Consider the following 24,454-nt stretch of genomic DNA (forward strand, 5'->3'; position numbering starts at 1 on the left):
CCTGGAGAAAAGAAGGCTGAACTTAGACACCCATTGATTTTTACAAAGGCTCCCCACCCCTCCCAGGCCCTCTTAAAAAGTACAAGTCTTCTTAGATATAGTGAAGTAGCTTTCTTTTCAACCTCAGGAGACTTGATATCCTGGCTCTGTTGGCTCAGATGTCTAAGATTGGTCTCTCGCCTCCCCAAACTTCCCATCGATCTACTCTCTTGTCGACTAGCGTCTGAGTCAGATGATTGATTAGCTAATCAATCGAGACGCTCAGTGATCTCTTCCCTACAAAATCATTTTCCTAGTGTCCTTTCGTTCTTTCTGTCTTTCTTTATGAGTAGGACTGGTTGTGTATGAAGGACTTGATTATATGAATACAGGCCTTTGATGCCATTTATGACGCAGCTGCAGTATGTAGTTATTTTCCCATTGTTGTATAATTGTATTTCTTGGGTATCTCAGTTGCATCTAATTTGGGTCTAATATATTTGCAAATTACTTTAAGGGCCTCTCCCGGGAAAGGGTGCAATGATATATCTCCCCTGCAAGACATCTAGTGATCAGGGGGTTTGGTACACCTTGCGTGTGTACATGCATGCTTGCGAGCATTAAAATATTACTTGATTGTTTGTGATTGTTTGTCTACAGATACCTACAGGTTGTTTCTGCACCATGCACTCTACTTTTTATGGTTTAATATTGCCAGATGGATTTTCTAGGCTCCTGTTGTGTGTTCCTAATAGCATATTTACAACCAACCCCGGATCTATGATGGACTACCGTAGGGAATCTGCCTGTGTGATAGCTAAGTGAAGAGATTGGTTTAGCCTTTTGACGACACTCCTGGATGAAACTGTTTTATTGCCCCCTTTGGACAGGATGGGTTGTTCTGTTATTGTTTTATTTCGAAAGGGAATTGCAAATTGTCGGAGTTAGCTGGCCACTCGCTCTGTATATTATTGTGAGTATGAGTAAGAGAGAAAGAGAGAGAGAGAGGATGAGTAGATGATAGCTCACAAGAGAACATGTATATGTATCAGGTGACATGCTGCACCGGTTAGAAGAAAGTTCCCTCTTAATCATGAGTCCATAAACAGACATGAACTTGATTTATATATCTTTTCACGCCCGTAGGTTTTCTTTTAATATGCAAGTCATGCTATTGTAATTAGCGTGTCTTGGTCTCGTGCTATTTATGTTAATGATAATGCTTCAATGGAAACAGGTCGTTCCATTTGATAGATATGTTAATGTGTCACACTTCTTAAAGAGAGAGGTGCTCTACGTACAGAATACAGGTAATATCAGTGGCTCTTGTGATCTGACACACACTCACACAAACACATAGACTGATTGCAATGGCTGATAAAAATAATACGGTTGTGGCAGGCCTGTAATGAGACAAATTGGCCGGGAGTGTTGTTATCCCAGATATTGTTTTTGATTCTGCTCTGCTGTAATCCTTCAGAGAAGATGTGGCCTGACGACAAAGAAGCTAGGCCCTGTGTGTTTCTTTGTGTCATTGTGTGCGTGTTTCTCCTAGAAAATATGTCCGACGTCTCTGAGGACTACAACAGTCACCTCTAGCCTTGAGCCTTACCATAAGCTTCCATACACTTGCCAAAGCCCTTATGTCTTTGGCTGTGTGTGCGTCTAAAATGTGTGTGTGTATATATATATATATATACATAAATAAACATACACACACACACACACGCACACGAACATACACACTGTTCTCCTCCTACTGAGTAGTGACCACTAGATTTGGGAATCGGAGTAATCTCAGTTTGCTCTGGTTTCACACCAAGTTTATTCTTTTATTTATTCCTCTCTTTTTTCTCTCATCTCTTCATGTGTTTACTGAGCCTCAACTGGAGACAGCCACTCATTTGCATCTTTATGGGAAGATGTACTGTATAGACAAAAACAACAGGAGAATTTTTATTTCCTGCAGATTTTTCAGATGCTAACACAATTCTGGTTGATCCTCAAAAGACAGGACTCATCATGCACCACAGTGATTGCTGTTTTGTTCTGCTGTCTGTGATCAGAATAGGAGATGACAGTGGTCGACACAAGTGGGAAACACAGCAAGGAGCGCACACACAAAACCGTATTCATAAAGCCCATCATGTCTGCAAAAAGAATAGAGGAGTCATCTGCTCATTTGTTTTTGAGATGGCTTCCCTTTTTTACTTATGGTAATCTTGCTGGGGTTTTGTGAGATATTTCTTTCAAAGCTTTTGTTTTGTTTTGTGCTGAGGTTGCGCAGATGTGGGAAAGGCTGGTGTGTATGTAATGTAGATGTAATTTGGTTGTAAGGTCATGTAAATGTCGTCCTGTTGTTTAAATGAAAGACACTGTCATGGGCACTGGAGGGTACTTGTTGAAAGTATGGAAATGAGATTATCTGCTGTCGCTTTATGTTTGTAGCTCACTAGTTTCTCCCTATACTGTTGCCGTAAATATGAGTATAGTGGGCTTCTACCAAAGCTCCCAGCAATAACAATAAGAGCAGCTAGGCAGGGGGCTTAGAGCAGTAGATGGGTGTTTAAGAAGGGGAGAGCAGGGACCATGGAGAGCAGAGCATAAGGGGCCGTTGCTGCAGATAGATAAAAAAGTGCACAAGCCCTGGGCATGTAGCTGTAATCACATCCATCGATCGCACCAGCAAAAGAGATGGAAAGGAGTTGAGAGGGAGAGCTTGATTCTGAAAGGAGTAGAGTGAGTGATTCATTTAACTTGCCTATTGTTACTGTCTCTCACATGTGTCAATACTCTTTTGGTTCTACATCACTTTGCCTTTCTCTTCTGCTCCTGCTCTTTAAAAGTTTGTGTATTTTTTACTTCTTTTTGATTCTGTTCCGGCTTTTCATGACAATGCGAGATGACTGTTCTGAAGAAAGCAAAGAAAAGCCTCTGTAGATAAAGATGGAGATAGTGACAGCTAGTTCTCTGGTGGACTGATTAGAAAAGAGTGGTGGTTTCTTCTTTTTTTCTAAAACTTTTTCTTGTGTTGATGTAGTTTGTGTTTTCATCGAACAATAACAAAATAAGGTCAGCATTACTAAATAACCTTCTTTATGATCCCTGGGGACAGTTAAATTGCTACACATACAGCAAGAATGATGTGAGTGATAGAATTAGGTACACGTTAAAGAGGCCTGCAGTTACTGTATAACTAGGGTCATCAGAACTTTTCAACCTGTTCTGAATTACAGATACACAACATAATTTATTTTACAATTTAACTTGAACAGATTGAATGCCACTGTAAACTATGATTTAGAATCAACTGTTTATCGGTTTTATTTGTCTCCAAAGTGGAACATGCATTGTTTTTGTACCATCATGGCTAGATTTTGCATTATCGTATAGTGAAACAAATAAGAGTAAAAAAGTCAATATTGTCAAAAGAGTAGTGTTGTGTGAATATAGGTAATATCCCGATATATTTTTTTTCTCTCCTTACAATTTCAGAATGGCGTCAGGGTCGGGGACAGCGCATGATCCTGCAGGATGAAGACGTCACCACTAAGATTGAAGGTGACTGGAAGAGACTGAACATGCTGTACCATTACCAGGTATGCCTATTCTAAAATGCAACGGCAACCCTTTTTTAACTCATTATATTGCCTAAATGTTGAATTTAGAAATGTTTAGAAATCTCACAAAGAAAGAAGTGCAAGAAAAAAAAAAAGATTGCTATCTGCTGAGACATGGCAACCTCTAGAGCTTATAATAGAAAGATTACATCTTTTATGTTATGGTATTCATATCTTCTCTTTGAAAAAAGGTATGGTTGTTTTCATCCCATTTTCACAGTAAACATACACAAACACAATGCTGAAACGTGTCTCTGACACATTAAGAAAAAAGCATTGACCTGATGATCTGTACTAAGTTTCAAAAATATCTAATGAATACTTTTCCAGACATTTAGTTGTGTAAGTCCTCATCTGACAGGGACACCCCTCACACACACCGCCACCATAACTTATCTGTCAGGTGAAGGGTAACGAGGCAGGGTGAGGCAGGGAAGTGACCAACAACAGTGACACTTGGAAGTAATCCCTTGTGCGTGGAGAAGAGGAGATCAGCTCGATAAAATCTGATGTGGCGGCCAAGTGTCGTCTTCTTTCTGAAATGTATTAGTGTTGGCACATACAAGGTACTGTAGGTATGTGTATGCACAGTTAAATGGATAGTTAGGTTTTTCTCATGTGGAGTGAGGACCATATCCATAGTTAGCGTATTACCCACAGCAGATGGCAGTTAGCACACCCCAAGTTTGGAGAAGCAGACAGGAGAACAGGCACGGAAGCTAAGCAAAGTACTGCTACGGATGGGGGCAGCAGCTAAACATATTTTAGCCACCTAAAAAATAGTCCCACCTAGAGCAGATCAATCAGTTTGAGTGTATAAGTGAATATTTTTACCACTTAACCGTTCAGACAACCCTGTTTAAGGGTACACAGAAGGAACTGAAAGTGTTCTATGCTCTCGTCAAAGCCACCAGACGCAGTGTCCTGAGATAACTTTTGTTATGAATTGGCACAATAAAATTTTATTTAATTCAATTGAAAAAAAAAGTCATTTTACCCCATATTTGTGTTATACAGTATGTAACGTGTTGTTTTTAAGGGTTAGGAACTAACAAAACTAACTAAAAAACTAACCAATAGGGATGGTGGTAGACCTGCCACTGACATGTTCTGCAATATAAAATGATACATACGTTTTTATCACTGGAATCTGGTGGCTTAGATAACTGGCTCAATTCTTCCTGTGTAAACTTAAACAGGGTTGTTTGTCTGCAAGGTAAAGCCGTGAAAATATTCTAAAATATGTTTATTAAAAGGCAGTAACATGAGGACATTTGCCCAAAATACATTCACGCATTAAACATACAAATGCTTTTATACTGAGTGCTCCACTGTTGTGTTCCGCTTCATGAGCAGGCCCACACAGAAACTGCGGGAAAAGAATCCCAACGACACCTCCACAGGCAACCTGGACTAGATGGAAAAACAGCCCTGTTTTGACAACATAGTGTTAGTAATTCGATCAGCTAAGCAAGGAGCCACTGTCCCTTTCCATGTTCAGTTTGCATGGTGCCTAAATTAAATGTCAGTGTCAACAGGCTTGGAGTATGAGGCGCGGGTGGAATGGATTAGAGAGCTGATTTGAATCCAAGATAAGATAATGAAGACAGAAGTGAATTCATTTTTTTCAGGCCAAGGAATGAGGGCGCCTTATCCTTGACACAGCAAAAAAAATCACTCCCATCCATTCAAATTTTGTCAGGGGCCCATGCAAAGAGCAAGGCTGGGAGGGAACACGACAAAGCCATTCAGACGTCAGGCAAGGGCTTCTGCAATTCAATTATTTTCGCTCTTTCATAACTATATTTCATAGAAACATTAAATCTCTAAATCATTTTGTTGCTTTCCTAATCCAATTGATCCATTGATGCACTCCATTGATTGATTGATTGAACTCAGATGTGCTGCTATATTTGGTCTCAGGATGCCCTTCAGACACGTTTTCTACATATTGCTTGTTTTATTAGAGGCTAATATGACCAACCAGATACACTCAATATAATCATGTGCTCTCTTTAATCAAAGTCATCTGGCTTGATCTGCCACTAGCCTAACTCACCCGCTCACTCTGCCTTCAGCTGCAATGTTGCATCACAAACGTGGATTTCATGTCCAGGAAAACATCACATAGTAGCTACAAGCAAACATTTGGCATTTGCCATATCAGATCTTTCCATCCCATAATGAGACATATCTCTCCCCTCTTTCAGGAAACTGCTTGTGTTCTGTCCTTATCCTTTCCTCCAAATGTTATTTCCCAAAATGCCACTCCTCCTTTTCTTGTTCCATTGTTTGTTGCTCATTTTATATCCATTCAAAATATAAGAGCAGTGATCAGGGAACGTGCTTAACAGTCTCGGGGGTCGGGGGCTCCTCACAAAGGAATAACACAATCTGCCCTGTGGGCCTCCTGCTTACAATAATATAAACATATTATGCATTAGGAGCAGATTGAGTGACTGGGTGACATAATGATACAATCTTAATAAGACCCTGACTCGCACACATGCACACACACACACACACAGACACACACACACACACACACGTATACGCACAAAAGGCCCCTGGTCCTTATTCCCTGTCCCATCCACCCACACTATGATTGAGATCACTTCAATTAACCCTGCGTTACCCTGCGGCATGGGTAGTCAGATTATGCAGAGTAGGGGTATAGAGTGTGTGTTTATGTGTGTGTGTTTGTGGGCACAGCTGGGACAGAGTACATCCCAGTTGTGTTAATTGAAATCTGTTTGGCTGACTGGCAAAGGAGGAGTGCACGATTGACTTATTCATTCATGTGCCCACAATTATTTACACGCACAGGCCAACTCAGACACACTCACACCTTCATATGCACACTCTCAAACACACACACACACACATACTACCCAACCCTAGAGGAAATGTATTATTGAATAGAGACTGTGGGATATTCCCTCTCACATAGGCATGCACGATGCTCTGCTCAACTCTCCATCCCCCTGTCAGTCATCATATGTGTATGTGGGCTGAACATAGTACAGAAGGGTAATAACATATTCTCTGTTTATCCACATGAAACCAGAATAGATGAATGGATATATAGAAAATGACACCAACACGGTGATCTATGTGCTTTCTGATTGGTTGTGTGAGAAATGTGCACAAAGGAAAAACTCTGCAAATGGATTTTGTTTTGAAAACTCATTTGCATAATGCATGTGTCTGTTTTTCAGGTACCCGATAATGCAGTAATGGCCTTGGTTCCTAAGCAAGTTACAGCCTACAATTCAGTAAACAACTCCACCGTGTCTCGAACTTCTGCAAGTAAATATGGTAAGCCAACTTGTGTCTGTACATCTTCAAGTTTCAGGAGCATGTGTATCAGAGAGCCCCTTTCCCAACAGACATAAGCCCAGGCACACTGGTAGAACCTAAATGTATGATCCTTAAAAGCAAAAATACACTTAAAAATGTGATCAATTGATTGGACATGTCAAAAAAAAATACAAAATACAAAACTATAAGAATTGAATTAGTTTACAAATAAGAAAAAAAAACATGTAACAACATATATACAATTAATTATGCCTGAAAATGAGTAGGAAGATGTTTTCACTTATTTAATCCTACCCCTTATTCCCAATTCAGTAATAGCTATAATCTATATGATCAATCAAATAATAGATGTAATAAAAATATCAAATATATGTCTAGAAAATACAAGATGATTAAAAAAGGTGTTGGGGGAGATAGACTGATCCTGCAGTCCCATCTACGAGAGAATATCCACAGGACCCTGCATGACAGCACTGACAGACATATAAAGACAAGATTACATTTCAGAGTATTTGAAAGGATTTCTAAACATAACAAGAGAGCAAATAAAATTCTCATCTCTTGTTCTGGCCTCTTGAGGCTCCAAAGTGTGTCCTCTCATCCTCCCCGTATGCCAGTGTTTTTTCTGCCTGTCCGTCTGCTCCACGTCTCCTTGAACCCGAGAAACCATCAAGTTAGTTGCTGATCAAAGGGCCAGCCTCACTGGCCACAAACACTTCAGACACATCAAATGTGGTGCCACATTATTAGCATCGCCTCATCTCCATACGGTCTCACCTTGCTTCTCCGGCTCCAAATTAGACTAGATAGGACAAGGTGAGTGGCTCAACAGAAAAAGAAGGGAGGGTCTCCCTTCACAATTTTTTAAGGGATTGACTTCAAAAGCAAGTATGATCTACTTCACAACTGGTGTGGTACTTGAGAGTGACTTTGAACTCTCTGTGAGTACAATGGCCAGATAGTGCAGAAAGAGACAAGGTTGAATTTTTATATAGCTGCTGGAGAGGGGAGCAGGAGAGAAAGTTATGGAGAAAGTACAGAGATTAAGACACTGTTTAATATGTTGAGTCAGACCGTGAAGAGAGATACTTCTGTCTTTGATGTAATGATGAAAATAACACCTCCCTTGTATGGAGCTGGATCAGAACCAGAATAGAAACCAGAAATATCTCTCCTGTGTATCCCTGACTCTGCATTACCCTCAGCTTTCCAACTTCTTGAATAAATCATTAACACAAAACAAATTAATACCCACTGAACCTTGCTATAAAGACTAAGCTCACATCCTCTCGCATCCACACAAGCTCAAAAACAGCACAATTAGTATTGAGTGTCCTTGAAAAACATCGACGTAATAGTAAGTGCTGCAGAGAATACTTGACACAGGTCTACAAAGTTACAGTTAAATATTGCTCACTGAATTTTCCTATAGGAGAGACAAACATTATCGGTTGATCATAACTGTAATTAAATGTGAGCAGTCCACACACACACACACACACACACATTCTCTGATGTCTCCAGCTGTCTCTTTTTCCTTGAACTCTCTCCAACGTACACTCAACATGTTTTTTTTTCTCTGGACAGATTGATTTCTGTCCCACTGAAAAACAGTCTGTTTTTTCAACTCCTCTCTCTAAACCGCACCCACCGATCAATTTTTTTCACACTGTGTAAACATTCATTGAGCCGTGTGTTTGGAAATGTCATCGCCACTCCGGCCATTGGGTGGGCCATACATATTTCATCACGTATGACACCTGTTCGATTTTGTGTCGGGCGCCGGGCCATGTCTTGTCCCTAGGAGAAGAAGCCATGAAAAATTAACCATGCACACTTTCTAAAAGTTTCATATCCAATCTCCCAGAGCTGAAATTTGGAAGCCACAAGCCACAAAAAACACTATTCAGTTGATGACTTGCACCTTATGGCTTCCAAGATTTGTACATTTAGCAGGCTTTTTATTTATTAATTTATTTTTGGCTCTCTTTTCTTCTTATTTACCCGACACTCTGTCATGATGAATTGTGCTACAGTACCCCATTTTGCCATGGTGACACACGCACACACACATAGACTCACAAGGTGAAAACAATACACTGATTGATCTGCTATATTAGTACCACATGAACTAATGCATGTTGTTCTTCACAGAGAACATGATAAAGTACACTGGGAGCCCCGACAGCCTGCGTTCCCGTACTCCTATGATCACTCCTGACTTGGAGAGCGGGGTCAAGGTTTGGCACCTAGTGAAGAACCATGAGCACGGAGACCAGAAGGAGGGTGACCGCGGCAGCAAGATGGTCTCTGAGATCTACCTGACACGACTTCTGGCTACCAAGGTGAGCCATCCATGTTTTAGAAAATAACTGGTCGTGATGTTATTTCTTTCTCATGCAAAAGCCGCTATTTATTTGGATCTGTTACATTTGGATTATCTTGAGCAGCAGCTTAATTCTCACGATTCACATGTCACAAGAAATCTATCTTGTCAGGCTCCGGAGTAATGCGTTTGTGTTCCGGCTAGAAATCTGATGACAGAGTTCAACTGTCTGTCCCAACAGTTGCATTTTAATAACTGAATGTGAAAATTATTATTCTCTTGAAGCAGTTCAGCAGGTGAAAGGCTAAAAGGTCACTGCAACCTTCACTCTGTGTTACCATGACTCACTTTATTTAGATATTCACATTGACTTTGGATGAGTCATCTCAGTGGGAACGATTATTCAAATGTATTCCTCTATCCCCTCAGGTGAGAAAGAGAAAATAGATATTTGTTTGTCTTCTCTTTCATTGCTGTTGCGTTGACGCAGCAGCATATCAAAAAGGGTGAAGAAGAAAAGATCTATGAAACTAGCAAAGGAGTTTCTGTAATAAAAAGAAATAATCGGAAAAAAACTAGAAATAGCAATAAAATGAGTCTCTTTGAATGTGCCTTCAGACAACGGCTTCTAGAAAAAAAACACTTAATGTGGTTTGGGAGGGAAATGTGACTTTGATCCACCAGCTGAATGCAAATTTCCAATTCACTCCTTAATCACCTTCTTTCTCTTTTTTTCATCAAGACATTCATTCTATCAGACACAAACAGAGGTGTAAAGAGAAGGTAGAGCATAAAGAGAGGCTGAGATCTGAAAATGTTCAGACTGTCATTTTTTGATTCAGGACCATTTCAGTTTGTTTTTGATCCCCTGCCTGCCTTTGGTAAGCAGTTCACACAGAGAACATTAACTCAGTTCTGTTTATGTAATGTAAATAAACAGTGGTGGGAGTCTGAAATGGACACGCACACATGCACGCACGTACGTACGTACATACAGTAGACTCATACATTAAGCAGGCACAGATAGAAGAAGCCGCTGACTAAAACAAATCAAAAAATAAAAACATGTCAGTGACCGGCGCCCCGTGCAGTTGGGGGTTCGGTGCCTTGCTCAACAGCACCTCTGCAGTGCCCAGGAGATGAACTGGCACCTCTCCAGCCACCAGTCCACACTCCATTCATGGTCCACACAGGGACTCGAACCCTCCAGTTCCCAGCCCAGTCACCTATGGACTGAGCTACTACCGCCCCAAATGTGGCGAGAGTGCCCTTGCAAAATAGATAGCAGAGATAGCGGGAGGGGAGCACGTCTCAGATTTAATCCTAGCACTGTACATCCAGTAAGCTTGACTACTAGACACACACTGAATAGCCCTCCACACTCATGTGCACTTCACCTCTCTGCCTCTGTGAGACGCTCTATTTCCCCGCCATTATCCTATTCCAGAGTGCAGAAAGGTGGTTCTGACTGTAGACAGCACATCATGTTTCCAGATGGATTGTTTTTGTGAAATAACCAGTTTATCTTGGCCGGCCATCTCTCTTGGTGAGAAATGATTGGGCAGACAGGCAGTGTAATTGACTGCGTTTGGCTTTCACCTTGCCAATAAATACCTCTCCCTGGCAACGTCGCTGACGTCTCTCATATTAGCTCCATCAGTGTCACTTTGACTGAGTGTGGGCACGGGCGTGTTCATGTGTGTGGAGAAGCACAGGGAAGGATTGAATTTTCTTTCCTCACTTGCACACTCGAGTGTGTGTCCATCTCTCCCTCGTGTGTCCCCTTCTTCATCTCTCTCTTTCTGTTTTAGTGCTATCTCCAACGTTCTGATTGTTTGCTCTCCTCTCATTTCAATGTGGAGGCAGATGGCATCAAAACATCCAGATGACACATTGTGTTTAGAGTGTGGTCTAATGACAGGGTAGACGCCCGTTGGGGGATGTGTTGGCAGTTTCAGCTCCACCAGGGAACAAGAGAACCCTGTGATGATGACAGTGTTGATGCATATAAGTCCCCCTTGAGATAGAGGATGACGTAAAATGTCACAGCCTCAGCACTTGTAGGCGCACACAGGTTTTGTTATCTACACACATATAAATGCATGCACATACAAAATGCTTGGTCTTCCCTTCGCAGCTAATGGAGGTTGTCACTTGGAAGGAGTGTGGGCATGATATAGAGATATGCAATTCCATCTTCATAGAAAAACCACAAGTTGTCGGGAATATGGGCCACATTAGAATTATAGCCGTAATTGTCGAACTAACAGGATTCTCTCTTGCCACTCTGTTTTACCTCTCTTGACTCTGTGATTCGGTCACCCGCTCCAATCCAAATTGGATTTTTATTTGCCAGTGCCTGTACACACCTCATCTGCCACACTCAATGGCCTCTTTTCCTGATAGGAAACCTCTGTCGTTTCATTTCCATCCCTCGCTCTCGCCTTTCACTGTGCATCCCATCAGCTCATTCTTTACAAGAGGATTAGATTCTCTTACTCTCTGTCTCTCCTCTCTTCTCCTCCTCCTCCTCCTTAAATTTGCCAACATTAAATCAAATTAGGGTCAATGGTGCAGTGTGGGAGCTAATCCGGCTGCACAAAGAGGCTTAGGAGATGCGCCTCCTGTTCCCAGATATTCTTAAAAGTCAGCTGTGAAATAACAATTTCCCCCATCAAAGCTGTAAGCAGATTTAGGGGCCAGGACCGTGAGATAGGAGTCAGGCAAATAAACATCAGACCTTAGGGACAAAGTGACATGCATTGCACAACTCATAAACACACAGGAAATAATTTACACAAGTTTATGCCAATATGTCCGTCAACTTTAGGCACATAGACAGTGACAATCGGATTCACTGGTTCTGTGGGTCCTATTCATATATACAGATTGACAACACGTCTCCACTGTACAAAAGTGAAGCAGCCAGCTACCAGGGGGCAGTGAGATGTTTTGGCTTCACTGGTAATGGGCTCTACTAGGGAAAATCACTTTTGGGCTCAATTAAGTTTAAAGAAAACATGGTTTAATATGCGTTCCATCTCTCTTCTCTGTAGGGTACATTACAGAAGTTTGTTGATGACCTGTTTGAGACCATCTTCAGCACGGCCCATCGAGGCAGCGCCCTGCCACTGGCCATCAAATACATGTTTGACTTCCTGGACGAGCAGGCCGACAAACACAACATCCATGACCCGCATGTCCGACACACATGGAAGAGCAACTGGTAAGTTGAGCAGTTTTCACATCTGAATCTGCACCTACCTGAAAAACACAGAAATGTGTAAACATACAAAGACATAGAAGGCTCTGGTCAGGAACGCTTAAGAAACTGGTGAGGCAGTTACTTAGATTTTTAACAGACACAAAATTGATTTCATTATTTGTAGACCAGTGTTGTGCTTTAGGCTCCATTCATGGCTTTTTCTTTCTGCACTGTTGTTTAACGCACTGCAGACATAATCAGTACATTTTGGCACATTTCACATGGCACTGGCCTGCTTCAGTGCCAAGCTTCACCACATGCCTCTTCCCTTCCTAATATCCATTAACCACAGGGGCGTGTAACCTTCATTAAAGCCAACTACAAGGAGCTAATCCAATTGGCTGCCAAGACTCTCCATATATTATCATGCATAACTGGGCCAAAAAACGGCCGTCACTGTGGAACTCTCCAAAGTGACAAAAGCTCCCAGGTGGAGGAAGTACACCTTTAATAGAATATCTGCTGATTAATTTAGACCATACTGACCTCTATGAGCCCACCTTAAGAGGTTGGTAGGGGTTAAATAACCAGCAGTGCACCAGAATGCGTTGAGGAATGAAATGAAAAGGTGAAGAAAAGGAAGTGAACTCAGTGGGAGTTAAACGCACACTAATATCTCATTAGCCTCCTAACCTCTGCCAAATTCCCAGCATGCATCACTCAGCCCAAGGCTCGAGGGAACCATGGAGATCGGAGGATAAAATTGATGTGCATCAAGGGACAAATAGGGAGGTGGAGGAAAGAATGGATAGGACGAAGCTAAAGAAGGGGAATAAATATTATTTACTTTACGCTATGGTCCTAATTTTGGTCCTTTTCCTGAGTCTGCGTTACTCGGCCATTTGCAGTGTGTGTTAAGTGTTTTCTGAAAGTGAAACTGGTGGCTTTTACATTAGACTTTTAATGGAATGGGCTCACTAGAGGGCTTTGAATGAAGAACAATTTATAACACAGCATCACAAATAGCCACTTAGATCGCATACAACAGTTTGTGCTGATGCCACCATAGATATCTTCTCTGTGTGGGATGTGCATATGTCTTTGTCTTTTCACTTGTCACTGTGTGTGCTCACCCATGGCCTTTAATCGTCTCAAAAGAGTGCAATCTTGGCTGCAACAAAAGCCTTAATTTTGTCTAATCGTAGGGAATAATAATGCCAATGCCCCTCCCGTGCTGGGCCCCTGTCCCAATAAACCTACCAGGCTCATCGTCATCATACACACCATTAACTTCAACCCATCAGAGCAGATAGAGCCCCTACCCCCAACCCTCCAGGGTTTCCCCGCCATCAGAGCTCCACTGTACATCCTCTGATGGTAGATAAGCCTGTTGTGCCTCATGGCTTGTTGTTACAAGTTTGCTTCTTATATCACTGTCATTTCATATTATAGTATTTGTAGATACTAACCAGCAATTAGTTGTTGTTTTGTTTAGTTTTTAAGTACTTTCAGAAGCTTTATGAAGAGCAAGAAACGAGATGAAGTTGTACATGCATGATTCTTGCTTGCTTCATTTCAGATTTCCATTGATTCCCAACAACATCCATATACTTCTAAGACATGAAAGAATCCTAAAGATGATCTCCAGGATTTATTCTAGCCCAGGAAATTATCTGTGACCCCTAACAGTCCAAGGTCATCTCTCACAGTGGTCTAATGATAGCAATAGCACCAACACTACACCTGCCTATGCCCCATAGATTTCATTCAAGCTACAGTACCTTGCATATATCAAGGTTTTTGAAGTAAACTGTCACTGTTGTACAAAATGTTAGTCCTACTGTGTTTTGTGATAGAACCGTAATGTGTATTTGTATGTGTGTACAGCAAGTGTGTGCATGCATGAGTCACTGGCTCCAAGAGCATCTCCAGATGGTATCTTTTGGATTAGCCGCAGTGTGTCAGCCTCTCCTCTCATCCTCACTCTTCTGTATTTGGTTCCTGTGTGAGTCTCTGTCTGCACCGTGTTTGTCATGCCGGGATGCAACAGACAGAATTTTAATTATTGTGCAAAACTGGCACGCGCGCACACGCACGCACGCACGCACGCACGCACGCACGCACGCACGCACGCACGCACGCACGCACGCACGCACGCACGCACGCACGCACGCACGCACGCACGCACGCACGCACGCACGCACGCACGCACACACACACACACACACACACACACACACACACACACACACACACACACACACACACACACACACACACACACACACACACACACACACACACACACACACACACACACACACACACACACACACACACACACACACACACACACACACACACACACACACCTCTTTCTGCATGCAGATAACCACCTATCTCCTGTCATGCCACAGACATCACTAGGACTTTTAGGGTTTATCTATTTGGATTCAATCAAGTTGTACGGTGTGTATCATAAAGAAAATTTTCAATCAGTTTAAGCCCTTTAAGCCCTGCGCATACAGCTTGTTCAGTAAGGGATCATAACTTTCCATTCACATGGTTGTGCTTTTTTGCCTAGAGGTCCAGCTGGAGCAGTGCCCGGTCAGGTCACCTTTATAAAGCTGTTAATTCAAAACTTTGATCCCTGCTGTGTGCCAGAAGTGTCAATCAGTACAAACTGCAAGAGAAAGTTAGATGTGCTACTGAAGGACCGCAGGGAGACTCAGGAGTTGGTGTGGATGGGCCTGTCCGTTCCTTTTGTTGTTGTCATTTGCAGTATAGTCTCTGTCAGAATATTTAGAATTAGGCCAGGTAAACAGTAAACAGGGCCTACAGTGGTTTGGATGTTTTGCTGCTTGACGATTGGATTTTTTTTAGTTAATACTGGTAATCTTTCCTATTTGGGGAGATGAGGATTAGTACAGTTGATTTTAAATAGGCAAACACACTAAAGTACGACATTAGTATTCACTTCTTTAAATGTACTCTGATCCATGAAAGCGATTTGCCTATACCAAATCCTACTTAGGAAATGAAGCTCCTGAATGAGCTGTTGCTTATACAATACATCAAATGCTTCCTTACTTGTAGTGGGTAAACACTTTTCTTCAGTCAGTTTGAATTTACAGCACTTTGTAGTCTTAAATCGATGGTTATGGAAATAGTCTTTTAATAAAAGGGCTTCTTCTGACTCTCCCAGCATAATACCTCCAGGATAAGAGATGCCCTTGATCTTGGCAGCTGATATTAAACCTAATCCCTGACCAAAAGCACTGATCATGACCATCCTTTAGATTCTGCTCAGTGTGAGTTAAGTGCTGAAAAAATCAGTGCTGTGCCCATTTTCAACATAATAGATAATATGTATAAGTTATTCGATCATTTTGAATGCACAAAATCATTTGGAGAATTTCATCATTTCAGTGTCCACTGCTCCCACGGAAACAGCATGTGCCTCAAAGCACAGGGCAGCTGGGCCAGATTGTCAACAATCAGGGTGGCACAGCAGTGGTGTTAATATCCCCTTGATCCCTGCACCTAATCCCACTAGATTCTTTGCTCAGATTAATTTTGAAGTCATAATGCAGAGTTTTTCCTTCCTTTGGGTCCAAATCCTCTTTTGTTAGATTGCACATCTGAATGGCTTTGTGGGTGGTTGTGCCAGGATAAATGCTTAGTGGAATGGTAGGGGAGCACTGGTGGTATTTAAATGATGCATTTCAGTTTTTATTGTTCCCCCCACCACCCCCCTCATCCTTTGATATTGCACCACACAAAGAAACTGCTATGCAAGTTGACTGCAGTGTCCTTCCTTGTTTGATTTTTGCCACATCAGCTAAAAATGCATAGCCCAGAGAATAGTAGATATAGAGATCCAAGTAACACTCAGCTCTTTCTTAATACCACCAGAGCCCTTTCACTGCAACACGCAGATAGAGCTGACCCTATATCTATTTATTTGGGCAGTAACAAGCCCAGCAAATAAACAGACTTGTATATTTTTATTATTCTGGACAGGAACAAAATAGGACCCACTTGCACAAACAAGGCAATATGAACTGTGTCACTGTGTGTCCCCCAGTGAGGACCCCTGGACACTGCTGGAAAAAACGCAAGCCAGCCAGCCACCACCTGGTTTTAAAGATAAAGGCTTTATTGAATTGAGCACACACATCAAATAGAGCACATCGGCAACAGCAGGGCATGTGTACTAGCTTTGCAAAGTGAATGAATCCTTGCTCCCCTTCTGGCACATAATATGTGCATGTCTATTTCCTGACGGGCTGTAGCAAATATAAAAATGGCGTTTAGGGACTTAATCTCAGAGTAGTTCAACATGACACACTGTTGTTTTACTTTGCACTCTTTGTTTGTTTGCATGGCTATTTTAGCATTCTGTCACTGAGATGTAATTTAACAATCCATTGAAAAGCCATTTTAAATACAACATACATAAACTACATAAATCATACATATTACACAAAAAAATTGGTTTCTCTTTGAATGACATTTTGTTACGAGTTCAGTTATGGTAAAATTATTTAAAGAATCCCACAACATGTGCATTTGTCTTTGAAGGAATGTGAAGAATTAAACTTTGAGTTGTCTGAGTATTTTGAATGGAGATTAGCTACAGCAAACGTACTTGAAAAAATAAAAATACTTGCATAATCACGACCAGTTTGGCACTAAACTACTTTGATCTCTTTTTCCACTTCCCTGCAGCCTACCTCTGCGTTTCTGGGTGAATGTGATCAAGAACCCCCAGTTTGTGTTTGACATACATAAGAGCAGCATCACAGATGCCTGTCTGTCTGTAGTGGCCCAGACCTTCATGGACTCCTGCTCCACCTCAGAACACCGCCTTGGGAAGGACTCACCCTCCAACAAGCTGCTTTATGCCAAGGACATTCCCAGCTACAAGAGCTGGGTGGAGAGGTGAGCTGTTGATAAATGTACACACCAAACTCTGGATGGATGGAGAAAGGAAGTGCTTAAGTATGTGTGTGTGTGTGTGTGTGTGTGTGTGTGTGTGTGTGTGTGTGTGTGTGTGTGTGTGTGTGTGTGTGTGTGTGTGTGTGTGTGTGTGTGTGTGTGTGTGTGTGTGTGTGTGTGTGTGTGTGTGTGTGTGTGTGTGTGTGTGTGTGTGTGTGTGTGTGTGGTATGGGCTCTTATGTGAGTGAAAGCATCAGAAAACCTGCATTAGCAATGTTTCATTTCAACCCACACACAATGCGACTGTAGCTTTGTGATCTATGGGCCATGAAACACAATCCAAATTACAACACAGTGGGGTTGGATGAGAACGCCCAGGGCATGAGATCTACAGTACAGAGGAGTCAGTGTGTTGGGAGGGTGCAGAAGTGTGTGGCGGGAAACAAAGAGAGAGAAGAAACATTTTTGAGAATAGCAGGCAGTAGAAGCTGGTAATTTGTTGAAATGAGAGTTTTATTAAATGTATTTGTCAGCAGGGGAGGCGAAGAGGTCTTGAATAAAAGATGGGGTGGTATGAGGCGGTTCAGAGTATTTATGTGACTGTAGCTTTGTCACAAGGAAAGCCTCAGGACGAGAATATATGCGCACTGCTAGAATGCGTGGATCCAAATGGGGAGCTTCAGGCTCAGGACGGTACTCATTAGTCCCCTGTGTGTCTGCAGCGTGTGTTGGTGTCAAGAAAAACTATGCTATTAATGTTTTAGCAATGCTATATTATGACTGATTTTCACATTTTTGGATGTATATTTGGATGTTTTAGACTTTTTCCGACATACGGTATTATGACTTGTATTATATTTTGATGTTTTTGGATTAATAATTATACTATACTGACTTCTTTCAACACACTGTATTATAACTTTTCTTTTTTAGTCATTCTATGGCTATTTTAGTGATTTTCACCTTTTCCATTTTCACCTCCACCTCTCACTTTTTACAAGAAAAAAATTTAGATTTTCCTAAAAAAACTATGCTATAAATGTTTTCAAAATGCTATGTTGTGACTGATTTTCAATTTTCTTTCAACAAATGACATTTCTTGACATTTTTCAACATACCGTACTTTGACTTTTTTGGGCTTTTTATCAATGTACTATAGTGTGCATTTTTTTCCCTTTTTCCTTTTATCCAATGGATATTTAATTGCGTTATTTTGGATGAACAGGGTATTGTAGCAAAATTATACTATGACTTTTTTTCTCACATACTATGACTTTGTGGAAAAAAAGTAATCTTATACAGTAGTACTGTATGTTGAAGACAATGTATCTATATGCAATACTATGACTTTTTTTACATACAATAATATGATTCTTTATGGGACTTCATTCACCATATTATACTATTACTTTTTTCAATTTTACAATACAATGACAATGACATATTAAAGTACTAAACAATATTACGACTCATCATAATATAGTTTCTCAAAAAATTAATAGTATAATATGTTGAAAACAGTCATATTGTATGTTGAAAAAAAATTATAGTACATGTCAAAAATAGTCGTAGCATAGTATTTGGATAAAGTGGAAAAAGGTCCTTGTGTAGTACATCCAATAAAGTGACAAAAAAAGCCATAGTAGCTGACATAACAGTTATTTTTAGCACTATAAATATCAGTTCAACAAGTCTTGGGCTCATATTGGAATGGTTTTGGAAACACGCTCTCACTACTTTTTCAAAGCATAGGATTCTAGTTTTGTTTGGGAAAAACCTTTTCTGTAAAAAAACAGCACACCTGGTCTCCTCACTAATAATCCCCTGCTAGGAGCGCCCCACAACTGCCCTCCAGCACTTAACTTAGGTGTGTGTGACCTCTGTGTGAGGGCTATGAGCAATACCCACCTGCCTTTTCCTTTGCTCAGTTTGCTCTGAAGAAGGGCTTCCTGGCAAATCTGTCTCTACCCCAGATGCCCAGAATGATCCAGCTAAACACCAGGCCTGTCCTCGAGTGGCTGCAGCTACAGGAATTTTATATTCAATCACTAGTTTTAATTAACATAGTTGATAGGGGCAACACAGCTGCTGCTGACAGTGACTGATTATCCTTACCTCAATGCAGTGTGTGTGCGTGTGCGTGTGTGTGTGTGTTCGTGCATGTGTGTGTTCAAGGTTGAAATCATAGGCTTGTCAGTGTTTACGACTCTATTTCAGTCATGGTACTTTACAACACACTTGTTGTTTCTGTGCTACAAGTATTAGTTACACATCTTCAAAGCACTGTTGTAAACCGCTGCAAGGAGTGATGAGCTCCAAGGAAAACAGCAGCACTATCTACATTTAAACACAGCACTGGGTGTATTCTGTTTCCCAAATCATTAAACAGTTTCTCTAACAATGTTCTCAGAAGCAAATCATAGTGCCTAACAAGTTCCTCCCTGTCTCTTTTAATAGGTACTACTCAGACATTAGTAAGATGCAAGCGATCAGCGACCAGGACATGAATGCTTACTTGGCAGAACAGTCACGGATGCACATGAACGAGTTCAACTCCATGAGCTCTCTCAGTGAGATTTACTCCTATGTGGGCAAATACACTGAGGAGGTATGTAAACTACACTTCTAAACAACACTGATGTTAAATGAATATTTCACTGAAATTTGTTCTTATATAATCTAGATTTACATCAATCTAGCAAATAACTCGCACTAATTTAACTAATTAGTGTTCTTTACATAATTACGGTAGACTAAAATGCTACATAAATTGCATTATAGTTATCATGATATACCAGATTTGAAAGGACCTTTGTCATGTGGAGTATTGTAAATAATATGTGTGTGTGTGTTTACCTCACTTTCCTCCTGGCAGATTGTGTGTTCACTGGAGCAGGACGATGCAGCCCGGAAACAGAGGCTGGCCTTCAAGCTGGAGCAGGTGGTGGCCTTCATGAGTCTGGAAAGCTGAGGACCGCACTTCCCAGGGCGCACTGGGAAAAGACCCCATCAGAAACCGAGCCGTGCCTGAGCGAAGACCTGTCCCCATCTTTTTCATCATGTGACTTCCTCCCTCCGCCTTTCAAAGATGATGACTTCTTCCTTGACCTTTTTTCTGCTTCCTCTTCCCCAAGAAATATTTTGTTTTCCTCATCCACTCTGCTGCATAGACTAATTTACCTGAAGATATCTGAAGGGTGGCTTGGGGCTGAGGTCGACGTTTCCCACAGTGCAATGCGGGAGATCCCTCAGCTTCACCACAGGGAAAGCTTCAAGGGGTGATTGCTTGAAAGCTGGCCATATTGGCATACTTCAGTCCCCCTGCTGGAAGAAAAGAGGGGAAAAACATTTTTATGTTGCCTTCAAGAATTTACACTGATAGGTAATTCTTTAAAAACCACAATGTTGGGTGTCCATTTTGTTGAGAACTTTTTTCAAAAATAGGATAGAAAATTAAGATAAAACCATCTCTAGAGTCCAGTAGTTCTATATTAAATGTATGGAATCAAGAGGAAACATCAAAAATTATGACTGCAAGCCAAATGAACACCTCTGAAGAAAATTAATGCAAGGATGGTTTGCCAAGTTTACACTGTATCTACAAGCGAAGCATACATATCTGAGAAATTTGGGGCGAGTCCAGGCAAACCTAGAATGTTCTTGTGTTCTTTCAATGTAGCTGGAGTTGTAATTAAGAAAAAGACTGATGGGGGTAGGGATGGATTAGTGCTTCTCTGAACTTTTCCTTTATTGAAATGTGACTGACACTTAAACTTTACAAACCAGAGCATCCCCAATCTATACCCCTTTGCAACATTCGCACATTTTTCCCTGCCCAGCATACATTCACTTCAAAGAAAACGTTCATGATTTCTGCTTCTGTCTGGCTTATGTGGCTACTGCAAAATTAACCTATTAGACAAAACCCCGGAGGCCCCGACCCAAGTTGGCTCCCCTATAAGAAGCACACAACCTACCCTGGAAGACAGCGTTTTGACTGCTCATCCAAACACCAAGAGCAGTCTTTGTCTGGCTCTTGCCACTTCCGATCTTGTGTCGCAACTGCGACGGTCTATCAAAGCACACACACACGCACAGAAACACACACAATCAGCAGCTGCACAAGATCCTGACTGCCCAGATATCTACGCCAACCCTGGAGGAGGTAAAGGGAAAAGCTGACTGAAAAGTACTTGGTGAGAAACTGCTTGGACATTTAAAAAGAAGAATGATTCAATACAGTGTAGCCCGAGATGGCCGACTGCTCCTAAAGGGGCTCTGTTGAGAGAGTAGCACTTCTTTCCCAGGATGTTCTTATTTAAAGACTTTTGTGTGGAGAAATCAAACAAGATGGACTAAGTCGGTCAGCCAAAAACCAAAGGAGCTTGAAATTTTCAAAATGGTCAAAAATGTATTTGTAAAGTGCCACTGAGGAACTGACAAAAAAGGACTATGTAAAAGACAACCACTTCTAAGACAAAAAATATTGTGACTGGAACTTTAAGAGACCTGTGTGATTTTTCTGACCTCAGTGTGTCGGGGTGAGAGGCTCTGTGGGCGAGGTGATCCGATCCTTCTTCCTCTTTCCATCGTCTCGGGTCTCTCCAGCTCTCGACACACCGTTCACCCTTGTGTCCAGCTCCTGACAGTTTTTTCTTTTTGTTTTGCACAAGCGTTGGAGATGGTAGCTAGTTGCATACGGCAAAACCCCAACTCTTGAGTGTGTAACTGTTGAGGCGCTCTTGTCTGTATTAGTGTAGTTGTCCTCAGTGGTGGCAGGGGGCGGCCTTCTCCAAGCCTCAAAAAAAGAAAAAAAAGTCTTATAATGCAGAGCAGGAGCAGAACAAGAAGTGAGCATCGCAGCAGGATAAACCGAAAATGATAGACAATAGATAAAAGTAGATACAACTTGTTGGAGAGAGCGATTGAAAGAGATGATGGAGGCGCCCTTCGTACCTTTTGACCTCTGCCCTTTCTTTTGCCTTGACAACGTGCCCCACGTGGTGATGTGAATGTGTGAAGACCGCCCTAGGTCCACCTTGGGTCCTTTATTGGCTTTTTAAGCGCATGTAAAACGTAAACAATTTAAGAAACTTATTTAAAAAAAGTGAAAAATAAGAAAATCAAGCCTTGCAATGATGATGTGGATGTGTTCTTTTATCTTTCTTTTGCTTGGAAGAATTGAGATGGAAAATATGGATTGTTCATGTAATAAAAACTATAACTTTCGTTTAAGGTGGAATCTTTATCCAGATTAACCCCTACTGCAGAACCTCATGCCCATGTTTTTTGTGAAGTGTTAGATGCTAAATAAAACAGCTGTTATATACCTTGCATGTTGACCTATTTGGATGGTATGATATGGAACTGCCTTGCTCAAAGATATTTATATACTTCTACTACTACTTGGGACTTTAAGGTCATTTACAAGCCAACTGTTTAGATCATGGATCTCATAAAGACAACATGAACTTTTTTTTTTTTTATTTCTTGTCCCATAACCGTGTCCTCCATTACAGGCCATCAGTGTTTTGTCACAGCTGTGTCTTTTCATTTTGGTACACAGGAGATGCAAGTCGAGTCTTGCTGTTTTTGCTGCTATTACATCTTGTTTTGATAGTCGTCACTGCATTAAGTTGATTATTTCAACATGACAATTGCTTCTTTTTTTTTTTAAACCATCAGTTGAGCCCATAAAAAAACATTTTGAGTTTAGAAGCTGTTTTGAAATAACTAAAGATGAAGGCAAACAGATGTGGCTGGACAGGTTCATGTCATGAAAAGCAACAAGAACTGGATCAGTTTGCCACCATATGTCACAAAACAAAAATGTTTCTTTCCCTTTCAGTTTTGTTGAAAAACACCTAAACATGTGATTTATCATAGAGATTAACACAACCTTTCTAACAAGAGAGACACATCAGGCTTGATAGTAGACTTATGTTTAAAACTGAGGTTGGCAAGTGACTGTTTCTTTCTTAGCCCTTGTGTCAAATGTATGTGAGATATCCAAGTCATTGTCTATTAATTACTGTCTATAGCTATCCAGTATGATGAATGTCTGCTGTTGCAACTTGGAGGGGTACATTCACAAGGTGTTTGCTGGACATGTTATGTAGTAAACATATCAAACCTTTTCATATCTGTTATTGGAAAATGAGGGGAATAAGGATTGATTTAGGGCCTTCATGATTAATTCATTAATATTGTAAGAAACGTACTGTTGAAACCACATAATTTCAAAGAAGCCCTTTCATCCATGTCGCCAAGGTATACTCTGTCTAGATACCCAAAGTTTCCCCTCACAACTCTGTGTTAATAAATAACACAAGGTGAGAGTCCTGGACCGTCATTGTGAATCTACCCCCCAGTGTAACATCTTGTCTTTCATTTGTCCCTGCCCTGTCCCTTCCCCTGTAACAAAGGTTGTCTGCTACAGTAGTAGGCACCTTGTGTTGCCAAGACCGCTGATAAAGTTTCCACCTTCAAACGTTTTGTAGGAACTTAAAATGTCCTCCTAGCTCAGTGTTATAGCAGGTGTTACAGAGACATGCTAGAAAAGACTTTTATTAGACCATATTTGAAAGATAAAGAGTATCTTATTGAGAGATAAAAACGAAACCTGGGGGATATAAGGCGAGCTTCTCTAACTTTGTTATAATTAATTGTATACCTGTGTATGTAAATATAATGCATTCCTATTTTGCAGTCAAGAACAAAATACTATTTGTAATATAGAATAAACTTTATTATGAAACCAAGCATTTCATGATTGTTCTTGTTCTTTGTTCAATTTGCAGACTGCATCCTTGTTGGAGGTTTATTAACAACAGTTACATTTGATTTTTTTTCATCTGTCATTTGTCATTGATAATCCAATTGAAAATTGAAAACATATTGTAATCTATGGTCTGAATCTAAAAGTTTCTATGGTCTGAATCTAAAAGTACCATAAGACATATTTAGACATTGACATGCCCCTGAACTCCACTTGGAAACATAGCCTCCTTCAAGATCCTTATGATAAATGAGGATGATGAATATTAAAAGATCCGGTCTACC

At 41.0% G+C, this 24,454-nt stretch overlaps 1 protein-coding gene across 1 annotated transcript in view; it reads left to right on the plus strand.

Annotated features, from left to right (window-relative positions):
- plxna4 (plexin A4) overlaps nt 1-24,069 on the plus strand; it is a 202,882-nt gene extending 178,813 nt beyond the window's left edge. Inside the window, exons 25-31 of the mRNA XM_083934813.1 lie at nt 3,475-3,578; nt 6,818-6,917; nt 9,075-9,265; nt 12,303-12,472; nt 17,183-17,395; nt 19,850-20,000; nt 20,268-24,069. Of these exons, the coding sequence (XP_083790939.1) occupies nt 3,475-3,578; nt 6,818-6,917; nt 9,075-9,265; nt 12,303-12,472; nt 17,183-17,395; nt 19,850-20,000; nt 20,268-20,363 (1,025 nt within the window). The 3' untranslated portion in view covers nt 20,364-24,069. The remainder of the gene's footprint in view (nt 1-3,474; nt 3,579-6,817; nt 6,918-9,074; nt 9,266-12,302; nt 12,473-17,182; nt 17,396-19,849; nt 20,001-20,267) is intronic.
- Nucleotides 24,070-24,454: the final 385 nt, after the last annotated feature.

This window comes from Echiichthys vipera, assembly GCF_963691815.1.
Source record: "Echiichthys vipera genome assembly, chromosome: 20".
Taxonomy (NCBI): domain Eukaryota; kingdom Metazoa; phylum Chordata; class Actinopteri; order Perciformes; family Trachinidae; genus Echiichthys; species Echiichthys vipera.